This window comes from Thamnophis sirtalis, unplaced genomic scaffold, assembly GCF_051295495.1.
Source record: "Thamnophis sirtalis isolate CommonGarterSnake01/CBP01778 unplaced genomic scaffold, rThaSir2_p1.2 scaffold_10, whole genome shotgun sequence".
Lineage (NCBI taxonomy): Eukaryota > Metazoa > Chordata > Lepidosauria > Squamata > Natricidae > Thamnophis > Thamnophis sirtalis.
Window position 1 is genome coordinate 50,653,237 of NW_028261390.1, and position 21,447 is coordinate 50,674,683.

General features: G+C 35.9%; 1 protein-coding gene across 4 annotated transcripts in view; it reads right to left on the bottom strand.

Moving 5' to 3' along the window:
- WDR17 (WD repeat domain 17) overlaps positions 1 to 20,802 on the bottom strand; it is a 67,256-nt gene extending 46,454 nt beyond the window's left edge. For 3 of the 4 annotated variants that reach the window (XM_014055268.2, XM_087724566.1, XM_014055267.2), the window contains exons 1-6: positions 20,614 to 20,802; positions 8,123 to 8,251; positions 7,087 to 7,270; positions 5,869 to 6,099; positions 2,388 to 2,639; positions 1,717 to 1,839 (exon numbers count right to left, since the gene is read on the bottom strand). In XM_014055268.2, coding sequence (XP_013910743.2) covers positions 1,717 to 1,839; positions 2,388 to 2,639; positions 5,869 to 6,099; positions 7,087 to 7,270; positions 8,123 to 8,245 — 913 coding nt within the window. In that variant the 5' untranslated portion in view covers positions 8,246 to 8,251; positions 20,614 to 20,802. Of the gene's footprint in view, positions 1 to 1,716; positions 1,840 to 2,387; positions 2,640 to 5,868; positions 6,100 to 7,086; positions 7,271 to 8,122; positions 8,252 to 15,418; positions 15,595 to 20,613 lie in introns of those variants that run through there. The other variant, XM_087724567.1, reaches the window with a different exon arrangement.
- Between the last annotated feature and the right edge of the window lie 645 nt (positions 20,803 to 21,447).

The window sequence follows — 21,447 nt, forward strand, 5'->3', positions numbered from 1 at the left end:
GTTGTATTTGTCTTCTGCCTATTTGTCCTATGTATTGGCTGTTGTAGTCTTTACACTGTAAATTGTAGATGACTCTTCTGGGGCTGCTAGATCTTTTGGTTTACTTGGGATTTTTTTGAGGGTTATAGTTGGTTTGTGTGCTAAGCTGACGCCATGTGGTTATAATAGTCTGTTGATGGTTTCTGAGATATTTTTGATATATGGCAGTGTTATTGTTTTCACAACTTGTGTTGATTGTGCTATATTGAGTTGAGAGCTGAGGCACTTTTTGATGAAGTTTTGTGAATATCCATTTTGTTGTATAAATGATCTGTTTACTCTTCCTAATGGTCAGGGTGGCTGCAGTGGGTTTGTGCTCAGTTGAATGGTGTTCTTACCCAGCTCCTCTTGTGGAACATTGCATTGTTACTTTGGTAGTGGGCACTGGTTGATGTGTATCACAGGTGGGTTCCTAACAGTTCAGCCAAGTTCGGGCAAACCGGTAGTGGTATGCTGGTCTGGGTCACAGACTGGCAGCGACCCAGGCTGGCCACACCCCTGAACTGGTTCACCGGTTGCTGCTGTCACACCATCTTTTTTTTTTAGTTTTCCAATTTCCACTGAATTGTGCATGCGCGCACAGCACATATCAAGCACCTGCACGAAAAAACTGGTAGTAATGCCAGCTGAAACCCACCCCTGATGTGGTTTAATGATAACCTTGAGTTTCTAGTTTGCCATTGCTGTCTCTGATAATGAGGATATCCAGGTAGGATTTTGGGTTGTTGTTGTTTTCTTTGCTTGTGAATTTTATACCTTTGAATATGTTGTTGATAGTTTTGCATGTGTTCTTGGTCTTGTTTCTGGAACCTGCAGAACTCCCTAAGATTTTGGCTGCCCAAAATAACCTGTCATTGGATTGCAAGTGGGAATACAAGGAACAAAGCAACATTGTTTTTTCTTTTGTGTGGTAGAACTTTCAGAGATAAGATGGAGCAAAATGTATGATGCTGTACACAGAGATCAATAAATGTTATTGCTGTCCGAAAGCATCTTGATATGTTATGTTCAATAGCTTTCTAATGTTATAGTTTAATGTTGTACGAACAACAAAGCTGAGTGAAACATTTCATAAAATAGTACATGCAGAAAGGCTCTGCAATTCTTAAGAAGGGAATACAGACTGTACTAATATTCTGTCATACTACAATTTTCATTTAGACATACCTATTAGCAATTCTTCTAACCCCAATTTCAGGATAGACTGAAAAATTTTATGTTCCATTTTTTATTGGCAGATAAAGATTCAAAGGTAATCGTCACCACTGCAAAATCTGTTTTTGCCATTTGTAAAACTCACATGCAGTATTAGTATTGATATAGTAAATAAGTGCAACATCATTTATCTCAATATGACTTATTCTATTTTAAACATTCTATTTTGTAACTGTGTTCTCTACATTTGATTACATTTGATTTAGTTTGGATGTCTCATCTGTAATAAGAAATTTAATTTTAACGATCTTACTGATACATTACAAGAGGAACATATATAATGCCTTGCTCTAGGAACTGCGTTATGTGCAAGTCCTGGCTGTTCAAAAGAACTATCACAAATTAATTGGTCCATATTTTGTTGCCATACAGAATCACTTATGAGCTAAATGTTAGGTTCATTGATCTGGCACACAGCTTTACACGAATATATCCAAATCAAAAATAAATATGTATACTTACTATCCTTCTTTGGAGGAGAATTAAGCACATGTAGGCCATGGAAACCTGTTTTCTTCAACTTGAAATTATCTATTGGTGTTGTTCGTGATACATTCCAGACACGCAACACACCAACCTGAGAATCTATATTTTTTTTAAAACAGATTAACTTAATTTTAATCAAATAATACATAATGCAATAATTAAAAACAAAAGTCAAAATCTAATTGAATTTTTAATTAGCATTAAGCAGAACTTCAGAAATAGGGATTAAAATATGGTAGGAAAATTCTGCTCTCAGTGTTAATATTAATTATTTAGCATGCTAATATTAATATTAACTTGCTAATGCAAGTTCTTGCCAAATTTACATATTGTCCACTTAATGCCAATGTCTTACCCAACATTCTGAACCCATCAGATTGTGTTTTCTACAGTTGGATTAAGGATAAGATAAAAAGACGAAAGCAAAACTTCTTTCTTTCTTTCTGAAGGAAGCGATAATGATGTCAGAAAACTATCATTACTGTTTTAAAACATTAGTTTTATCCTTGCCTTTACATAACTAATTATGCAATTAGTTTGATAATTTAGTACAAACTTAACTTACCTGAACCTTGACTTAAACAAGTCTGTTGTGTGCCCTGCTTACTATGTTACTATAATATAAATAAAAAATGTTTTTTTTTTACCTCCAGTGATAAACATTCCAGGTGCACTAGGGACCCAAGCTAAGCATTGCACAGATGCTGCTCCACTAGGAAGATTAAAGGCCGTGATACAGGAGTAAGATTCTGAATCAACAAGACGGATTCCATTATGCAAATTTGCAACAAGAAGATAATCTGTTGACAGAGGGTCCCATTCCAGAGCAGTAACAGGATCTTCCTCATCTGTCCCTTCAAGTGATTCTGGCCTCAGAACATGTTTCTGATGCTTACAACCTTGAAAAAAAAATGCAATTTATCCATTTACAGAAATCACTGTGTTCAAATGGTTACACTTGCAAATATTTGAAATATAAATATGTAAACTAATTTTCCTTATACAGTGAATTGGTTTTTCCTCCAAATCATGTCCTGACAGAATATTAATCAAGTAAATATTATGAACTTTCATGCTGAAAATATAGAACACTTAGTATAGGTACTCGTCAACTTACAATAGTTACAATGGCACTGAAAAAAGTGACTAATGACTATTTTTTACATGACGATTGCAGCATCTCCATGGTTGCGTGATCAACATTCAGCAGTTACGAGTCATATTTAGGACGGTCAGTGTAATCACCTAACAACTCACTTAGCAACTAAAATTTTGGGCTCAATTGTGGAAGTCTACTTGTATTTCAAAAATAACTTACTGCCCTTTTTTTCTTGGATGCCTCAGTTGTTGGTAGTTGCTATAGGTCTAATTAGTTAAAATAAAGTAAACATGTTGAATAAAATGTTAAATACTAATAATTAAAAGACATCCTTGAATCTGTTGTTTAGTAATGACTCGGGTACAAACTATAGCAATGACAGGGTTTAGAGGTCTTTTTTATTTTGAATAGACAAAATAATACTTGGTAATGCTGGGTTCATAATGAGAAAGTACATTCACTTTATTTTTAACTAATCTCTTACTTAAAATAGACTCGCATTAACACATGCAATTCTGCAGCAGCATATTAGATTTGAATGATTTTATTCTATTTATTTATTTGTTCATTTTATTTTACTATATATTTGCAATGTGTTCTTCCTGCTACATGTGGGGAATTCCTATCCCCAATACAATATGTACACAGATGTTAATGGAAGAAGCAGGTACTTTCATGTGCAATCCTCTCCTCTTCAAGAGACTATCATGCTTAAACAGATGCTTCATTGCCTACAAATCTTCATTACAGCAATTTAGAAATTGAATCCTGAAATAGTAGTATCAAAATAATTTACATTTCTATCTACTATTTTTAACATAACATGATTCCAAATTATGCTGTGCTCTTTGAATATGTGACTTTTCCTATCAAATCTAGTTATTTCCTTTTTATATCTAAAAAAAGACATCTTATCTTTAATAATAAAGAAAAATATGATCACACATCTCTATTTTAATGTTTTAATACATTTTATAGTTTTATAGTTTTGATGTGGTTTTGCATGTTGTACATTTAGATTGGAAGCAAGCAAAGTTGGTTATAAGATGGGTGGCTAAATAAATGTTTTAAATAAATAAAATACATTAAAACAAAATTACGTTATAAAAAGATTATATGTAAGAACTTAAATATAGAAAAGCATACGTTTTGTACTGAATGAGAACAAGTAGATTCAGATGATTTTAGTTAGCATTCCTCAATTTCAGAGTACTGAAAGATATTGACATAAGTAAAGAAAAAATGTTGCCTGAGAAAATGCCATATTATTCAGACTATAAGACACACCGGAGTATAAGATGCACCATGTTTTTGAAAAGGTAATTTAAAAAAAACTTTTTGCACTCTGTAGGCCCCCCAAACCCTCTGTATGCCTCGTTTTGGACATACACACACACACACATATACAAAAGGCATGCAGAGCTTTGGGAAGCTTGTAGAGTGCTCCTCGGGGATGGGGGAGGGACAAAAATGACAAAAAACAGCCCGTTTTTTGAAAAATATAAAAAGGGTACACAGAGACTTTGGGAGGCTTGTAGAGTGCTCCTGGGGGCTGGGGGGCCAGAAACAAGCAAAAACAGCCCATTTTTTGCTCATTTTTGTCCTCCCTAGCCCCCAGGAGCACTTTGCAAGCCTCGCAAAGTCTCTGCATGACAAATTTTGCAAAGGGGGGGGGTTCAGGAGGTCGAAAATGCTGTATTCAGTGTATAGCACCCAGATTTTCACCCTCTTTTTTGTGTCTTATATTCTGAAAAATATGGTAGTTAAAATTAAGTTGTTATGGAATATAGGTTATCATATGCACTATTTTTAGCAGTAGTAATAACACTTATAGACTACTTCATAGTGCTTTACAGCCCTCTCTAAGTGATTTACAGAGTCAGCATATTGGTCCCAACAATTTGGGTCCTCATTTTATTGACCTCAGAAGGATGGAAGGCTGAGTCAACCTTGAGCCTGGTGTGATTTGGTCTGCCAAGCTGCTATCAGTCGGTGATCAGCAGAAGTACTGCACTCTAACGACTGCGCCACTACGGCTCTTTAAATCATTCTAATGCATAATATGAAATCACACAACTCAAATGATCATATAAGGTGAATTTAAGTTCCCTGTCAAGTGGGTTTTATGTTTTTATGCATGTGTGCCTTTGAGTCAATGTTGGCTGCTAACAACTTTCTGGATTCGACACTGCAGTTTTCTTGGCAAGATTTTCAGATATTGTTGACCATGCCTTCTTTCTATGGCTGAGAGACAATCACTGAACCAGGGCACCCAGCTGGCTTTGTGTTTGAGGCAAGATTAGCATTCTAACCTGGTGCTTTAATCACTATACCAAACTAGCTCTCTTGCTTCACTGCCAGTTGTTTCTGCTGCTCAGTCACTAAATTGTCCAACTCTTTGCAACCCCACAGACCATAAAACACCAGCTCCCCATCCTCGTTTCCCCTCCATTGTTTCCCCGAGTCTATCTAAAATCAAGAGCACTGTGTTGATGACCCTATCTAATCATCTCAATCTTTGACATCCCTTTCTCATTTTGCCTTCAATCTTTTCCAACATTGGGGTCTTTTCCAATGAGCCCTTTCTTCTCATAGGTGGCCAAAGTATTTGAGCTTCAGCTTTACCTTCCACAGGACATTGGGATTGATTTCCTTTAGGATTAACTAATTCAATCTCTTTGCAGTCTAAAGGACTCTCAAGAATCTTCTCCAACACCACACAACATCATCACTGTCACTATCAATAGCCAATTAATTAATTTGTATTTGTACATTTTATTTGTATATATTTTGTGTTGACAGTAAGCATATATGGTACTTGCATTCTATATTTTGTGAAATCTATTGAAATATGGTGACTTCTTAATCTGAATCTGAAATGACTGTAAGGATGCATGGCATTGGGATTTTGAGTGAAGGGAATAAAATTTGAAAAAAGGAAACCATTTAATACATTATCTCATAATAACAGTTTTCTTTGTTTTAATCAGAAGATGAATTGACTCTTGTCTTGGCATACATTTTCTTACCTGGCTGAAACAGAGAAAGACTTCCATCAGTATGACCAAACACTACCTTTCCTTTTTTCTTTGGATGCCATCTAAACAGACAAATATCTGACATAAAACTATGAGCTTCGTTATGTACCGTTACACCACTCTCTGGCCCTGAAAATGTCCAAATATACAATGGACCTCTATGGGAGGCAAATGCAACAGCATCACGTATGTTCCAGCACCAACTAAGAGATGCAGGAATATCTGAAATATAAAAAGATACTCAATAAATATACTTCCAAATCTCCACTGAATTTAACTAAAAATCCAATTTAATGTACTTCTTTTCCAAAATCAAGCACCCTCTTTTTCACACAGCTAAAGAGTAACTTCTCTTAGAGAATTAAAGATAACAGTCTTTTAAATATGTCAAAACATGCCAGCTTTATTAAATAAAACACAAAGAAAATTAGGTCTATGATTTTAAATAAATGCCAGTTCACAATTATTTCTGCTTTGCTATAAATTCTGAGATGTAGTTTAACTTGAGATTTCCAAGATTTATGTTTTGAAGATATTTACATTTTGAAAAGATTAAAAAAAAGATGTTTTCATTACTTAAACTTTAAATAACAATTCTATAGGAGTTGGATGCAAAACAGATAGTATAAATAGACTGGCAAAGGAAAGATCTATACTTTACTGCCAAATCATATCATAAGAAAATACATGAAAAAGTTCAGAATCAGGAATCAATTATAGTTGAATATTTCTAGAGCAGAGTAATAAAATAAAACATTATATTGTACCATATAATGGAAAACATAGTTTTATTTGGCATTATCCTAGCAAAAATGAACATAACTATTTGTCAGCACAGGGGAAAAAAGAGGGACTCTTGTTTTTTATCATACAATAATAATACTATATTAGCAGGGCAGTGATAGGTTCTTGAATATATTATTTTGAATGGAAGTTGCATGCAAAAGATGCAGTCTGTTTATGGAATGTCTTTTTTACGTATGCAGACTGATCAAGCCTAGCTTTTGCTAAGAGATAAATTACTTGACTTCTAACTGCCATCTGTACCTCCTGCTCAGTGACCTACTGGGGGAAAAACAGTCAAGCTCTCTCATTCCTTTTTTGATTTTCTTTTGCTGAATCAAATTTCTTTCAATCAGAAGAGTTAACCTTGCATTAAAACCATAGTGTATTGTACAAGACTGCTTTTGCTGCAAATAAATATTATACCTTTTGTATTGTGTAATTTTGCAGCAATTTTTTGTTCAGTTACATTCCAAATTATTACTAGGTTTTCAGCACTTGCACTTGCAAACAGATCCTGGTTATGGGGACACCAAGAAATAGCTGTGATGGTCTTCTTGTGTTCAGACATAATTGCCCATAATTTGAATTCATTATATTGATGATCCAACTAAAATTAAAAAAAATAAAAAAGAATGATTAAATACTTTTAAATAAAATATTTATCTTGCTATATTAAAATTAAATATCATAGTATCTATTTTGCTGGGAAAATATTCCTTTCTCTATTTTCTCGGCACTTTCTGGAATATCTGTTCAGAGACTCAAAGTGTGGTCCTGAACAGGGTTGGGCTTCAAACATTGCAGCAATGAGTATGCTGTCCCACTGCTGGGTGGGCGTAGCCATGGTAGGCATGGCCTTGTCGGCCTCCTGCACCACCGAGTGGGGGTGTTTTTCGCCCTCTCCAGGCTGTTTCCCCCGGGCTCCAGAGGCTAGAAACAGGCACATTTCTAGACTTTTGGAACCACTGCTGGACCTATTCCCCCCTACCTGGTGCATGGATACTCCTCGGAAGAGTGAGGCGGGATGGGAAGAGTGGGGTGGTTTTGGCCAGCCAGGGGTGGCATTTGGGGATTTGCTGAACTGGGCAGAATCCTAGCTAGAGGATCGCCCAAACCCGTGTGAACCCCCAGCAGCCCACCCTTGGTCCTGAGCCATATAGATTACAGACATAGAAAGGAATAGCTCCCTTTTACTTCACCTATTTTAGGTTTCACATTCATTCTTCAGAACCAGTCATGTGGTTCAGGAGAGCTTACTAAAATATGATGCATTTTAAATTGGTATTGTTTATTATTATATTTTCTACAGAAATAATATGGATTGAAAAAATAAGCAAGGATATTTGATAATTTTTAAAAAGTTATTTTTTAAAAATATAACATTATAAAACAGTGTAATAAATATTCATATACCAGCAAGAAAAGAAAAGAAAGAAAGAAAATCTAAAATACTTCTCACCTGATATATATAAATGGCCAGGGTTGCACAATAGGCAAATCTATCCCCACTAGCAGCACATACATCTTTATTCCATGGTTGACAGCCAGCTGCTAATAGACCCACTTGTTTAACCTGTGCCATTTTTGCCTAAAAAATAAAAAGAGAAATCTAATAAACAAGTCTGGAGTAAATCCCACTGAAAATTGTAAAACTTACATTTGGAAAGCATTAAACAAGGATTTTCAGGAAATGACTCCAAGACAAATACTTCAGTTACTCTTTTTCTATAAATCAGATTTAAGATCTAAGAAAATTATATTCATAGACAATATCATATCATGTTCATAATTATCAAGCCTTTGAGTGAATATAGAAATGGCAAATTAAAGACTAACTTTTGAATACAACAGGGATAACCACTGTACAAATGCATTCCACCAATAGCTGCTCATACAAAAGGTACATCTTTGCTTTGACACACGATATTTTAAAAAATTATTTCATTGAGGTTTTTATTATTACATTTAAACTGAAAAATGAATGTCCTATCAATTTCTATCAATCCTTATATATGCATGCAAGAACACTGTTTATTAAAACACTGGAGAACTCAATGCTAATCATAAGCAAAGGTAATTACCCCTTTCATAGGAAAATTTTAGCAGCTGCTAAGCAAGAACAGAATATACATCCATATGAACTCTTATATACTACTTATCTGTATTGAGTTCATTTTATCCATTATTAGATTTGGTCACCTAACATGAAATAAAAATATAAAGGCCACTTTTGGCTTGAAGTTCACAGAAATTTCAAGTAAAGAATGCATGTACAATCAACACATCCTTAATTTAGTGTGGTACCATAGAAAGAACCTTAGAGGTAGTGCATTATGGTTCCCAACTGTGAGCAGACAAGATAAATATTTTGTGTCATCAGAATTGCATATATTAATAAGAAAGTATTTTGCTATACTCATAACACATAAAGACAAAACTGATAGGACATTTTTATACCAAGAAAATAAAAATGAAAAAGGGGGGGAGAAATGAGAGAGAAATATAGGCAGCATTAGTAGTAGTAGTATGTTAAGTTGTCAAATAAAGAAAAGTAATAAAACTGCAAGTTATTTCAAATTTCTTATGTAGATATTATATTTTTATAAAATGAATTGGAATGATGAAATTTTATTGCTAATTGACTAAATTACTCCTACAATCATAGAGTTGTTTTATGTAAGCCATTTAAGGATTTCCACTTCCTTTCTAAAACTCTGCAGATTCCAGCTATGCTATCACAGTTTGACTATAAAATAAAAGAACCTTACTTGTTGAAGATATTGATTCTAGCATAAATTGTAATAATGCTGACATTAAAGAAGATGCTAAAGAAAAGTGCACGTATTGTGAAGGCAAGCAATATCAATAGCCTGGTAATTACTGGTTCTCTGACATACCTTTTCGATAAGCATGTGTGCTTTTATAAAATGACAATTTTTACTTTATTTACAAAATACACTAACTTCATATACCACCATTGCATTAGCATTAGTAAGAATGCCTGCTGTGCCTCAAAGGGAAAGAATACAATCTTATATTAACTGTTGATTTGCTGTTATAAGCTGTTGTTAGTTCATTAAGTGTACTACTCTGGTTATTTTTAATGTGAATAATCTTCAAAATATAGTTATTTCTGCACAGCGTATACTATTTTGTGTGTGTGTGTGTGTGTGTGTGTGTGTGTGTGTGTGTGTGTGTGTAGATATATATGATGTGTGTGTAGCTTGTTAAACGTAGCCAACTTATTAAACTTAGAATAACCACAATGAAGAAAATATCTTAAAACTACAGTATAACACACTTGATCCAAAGGATTAAACCAAAAGGAACTTAAACAGAACTATAGTAAAGTTCTCATCTTCCAAGCTGGAAATTGAAATTAAATTGACAGTGCTGCATCCTAACAAAGAATCAGTGCTTCAGTCTAAAAAGTCAAGCACTGTGAGACTTCTTTATATTCCTTCCCTAAGGACACGTTAACAAATTACCCAGTTAGTAGATACGCCATCCTCTTATTTTGGTTGTGATGTGATATGGAAAGGGATCCCATTTTCCCCTCTTTCTTCCATAATGAAAGTCCAATTCACGATGCTAAGTCTTTCCATTTTCCTTTTATCTACTAGGTTAGTGATGGCGAATCTTTTTCTTATGGTGTGCCAAAATTGTGCACGTGCACGCTATCGCATGCACATGCATACCCACACCAATTCAATCTCCCCGCCCACCTGCATATGCATGTTTGATTAACCCCCCCCCCATGTGCGCATGCATGCACGACCCCTCCCGAGACTCCTGAGGCTTTCCTGAAGCCTGGGGAGGGCGAAAACGGTCTCCTTTGGCACTCTGGAAGTGGAAATGGAGCATTTTCTGGTTGGCCCATTGCGGCTGTTTTTTGCCCTCCCCAAGCTTCAGGAAAGCCTCCAGAGGCTGGGAAGGGTGAAAAACGGCCCCAAGGGGCCAACCGGAAGTTCGGAACCAATCCATTTCTGGCTTCCGGAGGACCTCCAGGGGAGTGGGGAAGGCAGTTTTCGCTCCCCCCAGGCTTCAGGAAAGCCTCCAGAGGCTGGGGAGGGCGAAAAACAGGCCCAACAAGCCAACTGGAAGTTTGGGAACGAACTTCCGGTTGGCCCGTTGAGCCTATTTTTGCCTTCCTCAGTCTTCGGAGGTTTTCCTGAAGCCTGGGGACGAAGAAAATGGCCTCCCTTGGCCCTCTGGAAGGCCACAAGTCCACTGGTTGGTGTGCACATGTGCACCGGAGCTGATGGCTAGTGTTCCACCAAATATGGCTCCCCATGCCACCTGTGGCCCGCGTGCCATAGGTTCAACATCATGATATTCCAAGACATGGTGTTCCAAGACAAAAGAATGCAAAATTCATTTACTACCCTAAATAGGAAATAATATGATGGCATTATCTGAATTAAGCAATAACAGCAGAACAGTAAAATATGGGCTTTATAAAATAGGCCATTGGAAAGATCATCAATATTTAACTTATTATGTGAATATTTGTTAGTGGCAACCACCATAGAGAAAGCTTGTTCCAGACTCAAATTATTCATCTTCCAATAAAGAAAGCATGATTTTTCCCCTAGTTCATAATAGACAACAGACACATTGTGTCTCTTGGGAGAAATGTTCTGAAAATTATATGGGATCCAAGCCATTTAAACTATATGGGAGAGATGTTCTTAAAATTAATCAGGATCCAAGCATTTAAATTCTATAATTTTTTTATTATTAATAATAATCCTGAATTTTACCTCCAAACAACAAAATTTTATTTTAATGTAGTGTAAGTAAAACTTACACAAACTCATACCTGGCAAATATTGAATCTCCATGGACCTATGCAAGGGTCCTTTTCAGCTGAGCATTCAATATCATTATTCCAGATATTCTTCTAACTAAACTAATTCAGCTAGCCATGCCTGACCACACTTGTAAGTGGATGATAAGCTTTCTAGCAGAGAGGAAGAAGCAGGTTGAAAAATCATACCAGATACCTGTACAATTAACACTCTGCTGTGTGCTCTTGCCACTTCTCTCCTCTCTCTATACCAAGGACTGCATCTAAAGGGATCCTTCTGTTAAAGTACTGAAGTTTGCAGATGATACAACAGCCATTGGTCTCATTCAAGACAATGTTGAATCTGCATACAGATAGGAAGTTGAACAGTTAGCCTCGTGGTGCGTCCAGAACAATCTTGAACTGAACACACTCAAAACTGTATTCTACCACCTCTTGCAATACTAGACAACACAGTATCAACAGTAGAGATCTTCAAATTTCTAGGTTCTATATAATTTCTCAAGACTTAAAAGGGACACCTAACATCAAAATGTCATCAAAAAGCAGAACAAAGAATGTTCTTCCTTCACCAACTCAGGCTACCCAGATGCTGATACAGTTCTACAAAGAAATTATTGAATCTGTCATTTGCATCTCTCTATAACTGTCTGATTTGGCACTGCAACCAAACAAGACATAGACTTCAACGGGTAGTTAGAACTGCATAAAAAAACATTGTTACCAGCCTGCCTTCCATTGAGGACCTGTATACTCAATGAGTCAGAAAGAGGGCTGAAAATATCTACAGATCCATCACATCCCGGACATAAACTTTCAACTTCTTCCCTCAAGATCATGCTATAGGCCCATGATGGTGAACCTAAGGCATGCATGCTATAGGTGGCATGCAGAGTCCTCTCTGCGAGCCTGAGAGCCATCACCCCAGCTCAACTCCACTGCACATGTGTGTGTGCCTCCCACCAGCCAGCTGGTTTTTAGGTCTCTGCTGTGCATGCACAGGACACATGTGGGAGTTGCGTGCGCATGCATGGGAGATGCACGTGCATGTGCGGGTGGCTGGGATTGCGTGCACATGTGTGGGGGCGGGGTGCATGTAGGGGGGGTCGCAGGGCACATGGGGGTGTGCTGCATTGCATTATGGGTGTGCGCGCACACACTCTTTTGGCACAGGACGACAAAAAGGTTAGCCATCACTGCTATAGGGATTGTACTCCAAAACAACTAGACAAAAAGCAGTTTTTCCCCCATACCATCACTCAGCTAAGCAATTAATTCCCACAACACTGTCAAACTACCTAGTAGGGCTGCATTACTATTATCCTTCTCATCTTTCCTATTACCTATTTCCTCATCTTCTTATGATTATAACTTTGTTGCTTGTATCTTACAATTTATATTAATTGTTTTATTTAGTATCCTAGTATGATTTATGTTGGTTGTTTATTCAGTATCCTATGACTGTCACTGTTATACTTTATCATTATGATCATGATTTATCAATTGCTTGCATGTGCACTGAGAGCTTATGCACTGGAGACACATTCCTTGTGTGCCCAATAACGCTTGGCTAATGAAGAATTCTAACTCTAATTCTAATACTGCTGAGTTTTAGAAAAAAGATGAACAGAATTTTATACCATTCTAAATCTATAAATTTGTTTCAGACTTAAAAGTTGGTATTGAAGCAGTAAAGGATAGAAACTGATGACCAGACAATGTGAGAAATTAGAGACAGTTGTAGAAAGGTACAATGCATATGTCAGCCAATCCCTGTTAACTCTGTGAATGCATGTCTACATCATTTGATAACTACTATTATATACATAGCTTAATAGCTATTCTTTATTTTGGTTCGTACAATTATTCCTTCTGCCCAGAAAGGAACAGTTGGGATGGGTGTGTGTGTATAATGGGCTGTGAGAATAACCTTGGGAATCAGGATAAAGACCACAGCCTAGACGATTGTCTGAAAAGAGATGACTTAGAAATGGGAATGGAGAAAGTGTCAAAGAAGGGACCCTTCCTAGTTCTTTGGAAAATAAAGGCAAAGGAGAAGAGAAGTTCTTTCAGACTTTCAAGATTCAGTTATTGTAACCTTAAAATAAAGGTACTCATAGTTTGTGCATCTTGTCTGGAAGGGCCTTCTCTGTGGCTGCTCCGACCCTCTGGAACGAACTCCCCGTGGAGATTCGTACCCTCACCATCCTCCAGGCCTTCCGCATAGCCCTTAAAACCTGGCTGTTCCGACAGACCTGGGGCTAAAGACTTGCAGCCCCACTTCGAATGGTATGATTGTTGTGCTTTTTTTAAACTGTGTATGGTCTTTATGTTTTGTAACTTTGTCTGTTTTTCCCCTCCCTTGAGTTGTGAGCCGCCCTGAGTCCCTTTCAAGGAAAAGGGCGGCATACAAATAAAGTAAAATGAAATGAAATGAAAAAATTACCTCAAAGGGAAAACATGTGAGCAGAGGAGAGTGAAAAACAAAAATGGATCTAAGAATCTGTAGCCAATTAATAGCCCATAAAAACAATTTTAATTTAGGAACTAAATATAGGGCATGTCAAAAATATTATACAGACATTTCTGCATGCTCTCACAAAATAGTTCATCATCTGAGTAAAAATGACATGTTTAACGTAAGAGCATCAAAAGACAAACAACATTAAAAAGCTTCCACCCTGCCTGGAGACCAGTCTATCAGGGTAACCTGGTCTTCCCAAATATGGGATGGAGGATACTGCTTCTATTTTCGGCTTTCCCAAAAGGGTATGACTAGCTGATGAGAGTTAAATAGCTTGAAATAGATCTATACTAGTCTCCCTTATTTCTTTGTCTGTAAATATAAATTCAACATTAAAAAGCTTTGTAGTATTATAAATAAAGTTTAGGCATCCATTCCTTAGTGAGTAATATCCATTTATGTTCACAGCACATAGAAGCAGATGAATATATTACATTGTTTATAATGAGAAGAAAATCTGAATATTTTCTGCCTGTTCATATCTCCATCTGATTAATTCAGTTGCTCAGATGGTGAACTGAAATCAAATAATGATACCACCTTGTTGAGGTTAACTAACCCTTTCATCACTATTTCAATGAAAGATAGCAGGAGTATCTCGATAAAGCTTCCATAAGCTCTGCAAAGAAAAGATGCTAGGAAGAGAATTAATGAAAACATTAATGAGTAGAAGGTAAGCATTTTCCCTGAAATCAATTATTTACTAAATTGTTCCCTAGTACTTCTGCTTTTATTTTGTTCAACATACATACACAGGTATGAGGTAGGTTACTAACAGAAGAGGCTTCAGACACACCTTTCAACAATGTGTGCAGTATTATATGCAACTCACGATCACACATGCTCCAGTGCACCAAAATGCAAATTTCTCTTTAGTATCTGAAAACATTTACCATATTTTAAACTCATAAAAATGATAATATCACTTAATATAATAAAATGAAAGTGTACATTATCTTTTAAATGTTTTCCTTTGTACAAAGATTGCCATAGCAACACTATTTCTTATAGTAAAATACTGTTAAAGAATACAGCAGCCTTCAGAATACTATCAATAAAATTCTGTAAACAAGCTTAATATCCATTAAGCTGTAAACTGTTCTTATTTACTTCTTAGCCATTATGGATCATTTCATCGATCTAAATAAAACAGGCATTTTAAAAATATACAATATTCTTAAGGATATATAACCACAGAAAATACAACCATTTCTTAACTATTTCCCGAGGTTTGTACTCTACTGCAATGAAAAACAAAACAAAACAATGATCTGGTTTTAGTTCTCAAATATTTCTGATCCAATCACGGGACTGCATTGCAAAATGCAGATTGTGCCCAGAACACACAATAGAACAAAAAAGCTGCAGTGAGACCAAAGGCAAAGCAATTGAAAAAAATAAAAGAGAAGAAAACACCTTACTCTTTGTTGTTCTTCATACCAATCTTCTTCATCAAACCAATGTGAAATACAAGTCATCCAAGCCATAGTAAAAATAAAGATGTTGACTAGGTTACCAAGCACTTGAATAATGCTAATGCAACATGGTTTCTGTGTGAAAATTCACTGACACTACACAGAAATAACTCCTCTGTTCTGTGAAATCAACGGCTTTATAACAAGCCTCAAGCTTGTAAGAAATATAAATAATATAAATATCAAGATATCGCATTTAAACTAGAATATGAAAACTAAATTATAAATAACAATACAGTACTTCTTTTATATGGTATAAAACGCCGCCCATGTTTGTCCTTTTGAGCCCAATGGATCTACTTCCAAGTAAGCATGAGTATACACTCCAGCCAAGTCCCAATGAACTCGGCTGGCCAGCTTTAGAATTGGACAATACTGTGGCTTCAAGAGCAGCACTTCTTTTATCTCATGCAGTGTCTACTATATTGACAACAGTAAACTAAAATCTTATTTAGTTGAAATATAGATACAATTACTGCCATAGTACTCAGAAACCCAAATAACATATGAAATAGACTGTCCATAAAAATTACTAAAATTATAGCTAGAAAATATACTATTGATGCTGTAGAACCCTAATTTTCCACTTAAATTGGTTTCTGAAATTATTTTTTCCATTAGGCTTGCAAAATTAGAACTGCAAAAAATAAGAATGTTTTTCCCAAGGGCTCAATTTCTTGTAGATACAATAAGCTTTAAAACTAAATAAGAGGTTACCTAGAACACAGCAGAAATGTTTAGCTCATTACATGAAACCTTACCACAGTATCAGGCTTTATGAAGTTTCTTTTTGAAAATTTAACCCATTATAAGAAGCTGGCTCCAGTTTCCTATTACAGATATGAAAAATTCTTTCCTGGTTGAAAGAGAATTGGTAGAAGAAAGCAAACTACAGATATGAAGGATTTAGGAAATAGATTCGAGAATAGAAATGATAAACTCTGTTACATCTCCTGACTTGCATAATTTTAAAATATAGAAGTGGTTCTTTCCATGTTCAAAGCTAGTATGCACTTCTATTTCACACTCACTTAATCTAATTGCTGTAGGCTAGACCAGAAAAATGGAACAGTGAATCTGGTGTAGCATAAATTTCCTTGCATTATAGAAAAGACATTAAGGTAGTCAGAAAAAGGAGCAGGAAGTCCCCAGGTTAAGAATATTCAACTTCAAGAGAACCCGGGGTATAAATGGGGCTGCCTGTAACAAAATGACAGACAACTGACCTGTTATAAATCACAAAATGGTGGATGAATGGCCAGCAAAGTGATCCAACTCAAAATGGTATACAATGTTCTTTTTCCTTGATCCAATGAACCATTGAAACCACCTAATGTTTTCTTGAGTATTGCAAAGTAGTGTATATTTTTAATATAGTCTACTGTTTTCAGCAGTTCATAAAAGCATTGCCACAGCTTCTGCTTTTTGTCAGATCAAGGAAGGAGAATACAATCTGTCATTTTGGGTTTGATCACTTTGTCTTCAGAATGGTGACAGATTGGATTACAATGGGTTCTTCTTGAATTGGGCTATCCTTAGTGGAAGTCTGCTTCCCCTCTAACTCAGTTTTAAGGGATAACACTTGAAGTTCTAAGTTTAAACTTCACCAAAAAAACAACAACAACACCTTTGTAAATAAGTTTGTTCTTGTTCATTCCTGATACACAGTGATTTGTTCCAACTTAAATACAAATTTGGGTTAAAAACATTGCTAAGGAATGACGCATTGAAAAGTTTCAAAGCGTTGAAAAACACTAGACCTCTAACTTTTGAACTTTCCTGAAATTACTTGCTAAAAAAACTCTTAGGATCTGAGCATAAACAACTGAACTTGTAAGCAAATTATACATGTATTGATATTTTAAGTATATAATATTATATCACAATTTCTGTTTAGTTTGCTCTAAATCACGGGTGCCAAATGTGTCATGTGATGTATTGCAATAATTTTTGCCTTTGACGAACCAGGGTGGGCATGGCCTGCGCATGAAGCATCCAGCCCAAGAGGCACCAGTTTGACACCCTTGCTGTACATAGCTTCTTACTTCTTTTTAAAGAATCACTACCATAGTCTGAGCAAATTTAAATTGTTTCCCATATTCAAAATCCCAAGACAAATGAATGGGAAAATTTATTATTTGTTTGTAGTATATAGTTTAGCTTCCGAATATAACTAATTGTTTCCAAGTAAGACACACACATAACAAATCTAATCCACTATTAATGCTAGCTGCTTACTTCTTTAAGTAGTATCAATATAGTGATAGAATCTGAGAACATTTAACTCAGAATCCCATGTTTTGTATCTCTGCCCTACATGACCAGAGATCCCAATGATACCAACAGGTAAGATGAAAAGAAAGCAATTTCCCAGCTCAAACTTGCCCATATCATAACTGATTTTTTCTCCTAAATCATATATACATATATGTATAGGTATACATACCTACATACCTACATATATATATATATATATATATATATATATATATATATATATATATATATATAATCTTCAAATTACAAGCATTTTATATTGTATAGATTATGCCTTTTTAAAACTGAAGTTCAATATTTCCGCAGATAGGCTGTAGAAAGTTATCTTAGAACTTAATCGTCTATAATCAGCTTTTGAACATATAGAGCAAGCAGCTAATACCATCATAACAGTTTTAGCAGCCTATACATGAAAGTTAAAGACTATTAGCTCTATATAAAACTAACAAATGATATATGCCTGTGATTTATTTCCAATTAAGGTAAAGCTAAAGGATTTCCTCACACATATGTGCTAGTGGTTCCCGACTCTAGACTAATCTTTCCAATTAGTGTTCCTCAAATGTGTTGAATTAAATCTTAGGAATTCACAAGTTTGAACTTTCAATGGAATAAAATTTCCAAATAATATTTTCAGTCATGTAATTTTTCTAATTCAGAATGTTTACATTACTTCAGGACTTGTTACAGTGCAGAACCTTTTGCAAATTAATATTAAGAGAAGGAAACGTAAACAAATCCAAAAATGAAAAAGAACACATGCTTCAAAAGCCACAATAAAGCATCCCTATTCCTATCAGAATGTACTTTGCTTGAATGAAACTAAGATTGTAATGAAAAACAAATAGGTATGATTGGGATGTGATTTTGGATAGCTAACTGACAAAATTGGCTAGTACATTTTGTGTAAATGTTGCTTATATGCCATGTTTTCTGCTCTGGAGGATTTTTTCTTATGAGGCAGAATTTAGCCTAATTTAGGATAGTTTTTCCTTCATCAAGTAGTTATATTTTGTAAGACTGGAATCAGGCTAATATTATTTAGCAGGAAGATTAGCATTCAGAAATAAGAACTACAATTTTGGCACATTTGCTATATAGGGCACTACTATGTAGTTAAGACATAAGTCTACAGCAGTACCTAAAATACTTATCAGGCACTTAATAAACTTTAAAGGATAGAATATTCTAGATATATGTATATGATTTATGTATATGCTATATATTCTAGAATATTCTAGATATTCTGATCACCAAAATGCCAAAAGACAAACTGTCCTTTCATATCTGAGTTGTAATATTTCACACAAATTCTCCAGTAATCAAGTTTGCAATTTGATCTTTTGATGTATATTTTATTCCTTGCCTCCCTTTCTGCCTGCAGATGCCTATCACACCAGAAAAGAAGCTACCAAAATCTTACCCAAGCAACTGCAAAATGGCACTCTGTAGTTTTTGACATACACAATAAAAAATTAATACAATTATCTTAAATCATCATACAATATATACTAGTTCCAAATTGTTTAGCTCTTACATATCATAAACAAAACAACCTGGTTCAGTAGACAACTAGTAGCTAATGCCACTTTCTAAACTATCCTCAGCCTTCAATTGAAATGCAGCTAGACACTTTTGTCAATTAAAAAAATAACTTGATACTTAACTAGCACATTGCCAAAACAAGACAGGTAGAAATCATCAGTAACTCCCAACAGAAAACAGCTTCTTATCCATTATTTTTCTTTTGCAAGAAAAAATATGTAAGAATTTGAATCTTGATCTCCATGCAAAAACATGGAGCAAGTTTGCATTTAAAACAGAGCAAGTTTCATCACATAGTAATAATAAAAAATGTTCTTTCACAACTGCTTTATAACATGGCATTTTTTACATTTCCTTTAACATATTTTTAAATGTGTCTAATTATAATGTTGAGAAATAGTTTGATATATGGTGTTCAAGGCACCAGGCTACAGAATGTAAATTCTTGTCCTTTCTTCTCCATGAAGCCAGTTGAGAGTCCTTGAATCAGTCATTCTCATCCCTACTAAGATGATGATGGCAAACAATTTCTAAAAATCTTGCCATGAAAACTTCATGGACTAGCACGGGTTGTCACCAGGAATCCATATCGACTAAAAGGCACTAACACAAATATACACATTATAATGAGGTATAGTATTAAGACTTTTCCTTTTAGTTGTGGCATCTAAGCAATCGTAGCATCTGTTTAGTGTTACTATTAATGCTATTAATACCCAGGACACAACCTTTTATAGTATTATTTTGTTAGCTACCTTAAGAAGTCACTAGAATAGTAAGCAGCATACAAGCAATTTTAATAAATCTTAAAGAGGTTATACTGTGAAAAGTATTTTATAAATTAAAACCTAAACCTGACAGACCACCAATACACATTCTACAATTCATTTATGTTGAGATTCCTATTTTCTTGACACAATGCCCTAACTTCATGTTCTCTTCAAGTATGCTGAGCCTTTGAGCACAACACTTCTCTTCTTACTAATGCAACAAAAATCTTAGATGCATTCTTATTTCTTTTCAAACCTGGCATACTCCAAAACACTAAGGGATGATATACCACCAGACAAAATCCATTGACAGAAATCTTTGCACAAGCACCATTACATGATACATATTTTAATCTCCCTACCCCACTAAAAGTTGTAAGCCCTTGTGGATGAAATGCTTTGACTGTACCTTTCCCTGATAGGTATGAGGGAGTTCCTAACTCCAGTATGATTGATAGGAAGGTTTCACCACTCAAGTTGGGTTCCAGACCAGAGGAACCAGCAGAAGGGCAACCAAATACGCTCTCCCTCCCCAGCTTTTCTGGGTACCTCCAATGGCTGCTTGTTTCCGCTTTTCTCCTGCACCTGGGTCTCCCTCTTCTCGCCGTGGCTCTATTTCTACTCCCGGTCTGCTCCCACCTGCCCGAAGGGAGGCATTGGCAGCCACGCCGGGGATCCCGGTTCAACCTGCACGCGAAGAAGAAAAGCGGCCTGCCAAGGACAGGCAGCTGTCGCACAGAACTTATCTCGTTTCCCCGGCAACGCTCTGAGCCCGCCTCTACCTAGCCGCTTGTCGGCTTCTTCTCACCGGGAGGAGGCTGGTGACATCATCTTGATGGACATCAGAGGCGGGGCGTGGGAATAAAGCGCCGAAGTAACGGAAAGGAAGATGGTCTTAAGGGGAGCACGCGTTGTATCGGAGCTTCTGGATTTAATGTTTTGGGCTCCGGCCTCCAGTTTGCGCGGTTTTAATTGACCTTGCCTTTCTTTTGAAAATCATTGTTGAAAAAAAAAAGGTGCACCTGCTTGGAGTTAGTTCTAATAAGAATCCTCCCAATCACGCTTGGTTCCTATGTGAATAGATCGTGACGTTTTGGTGCACGATCCAGATGCGGTTTGTCTGACTGCTTTCTGAGACTATTTTAGTTTATAGCCCAAACAGCTTTCCAGCTATTTGCTCATCCGAGTAATAACTAGGTCTGATCCTTCTTAATCACAAGAAAAGCCATGTCGGGTAGATGCTGTGACGGATTAATTCACACATTGAGCTATGATAGTAATTATTTTCAGTGGTGGATTATATTTTTATAGGACACTAAATCACAAATTAGCCAATCAGACTTTAGCCTGCTAAGATGTGTGGTCAATTTATTGGGTTTCCTA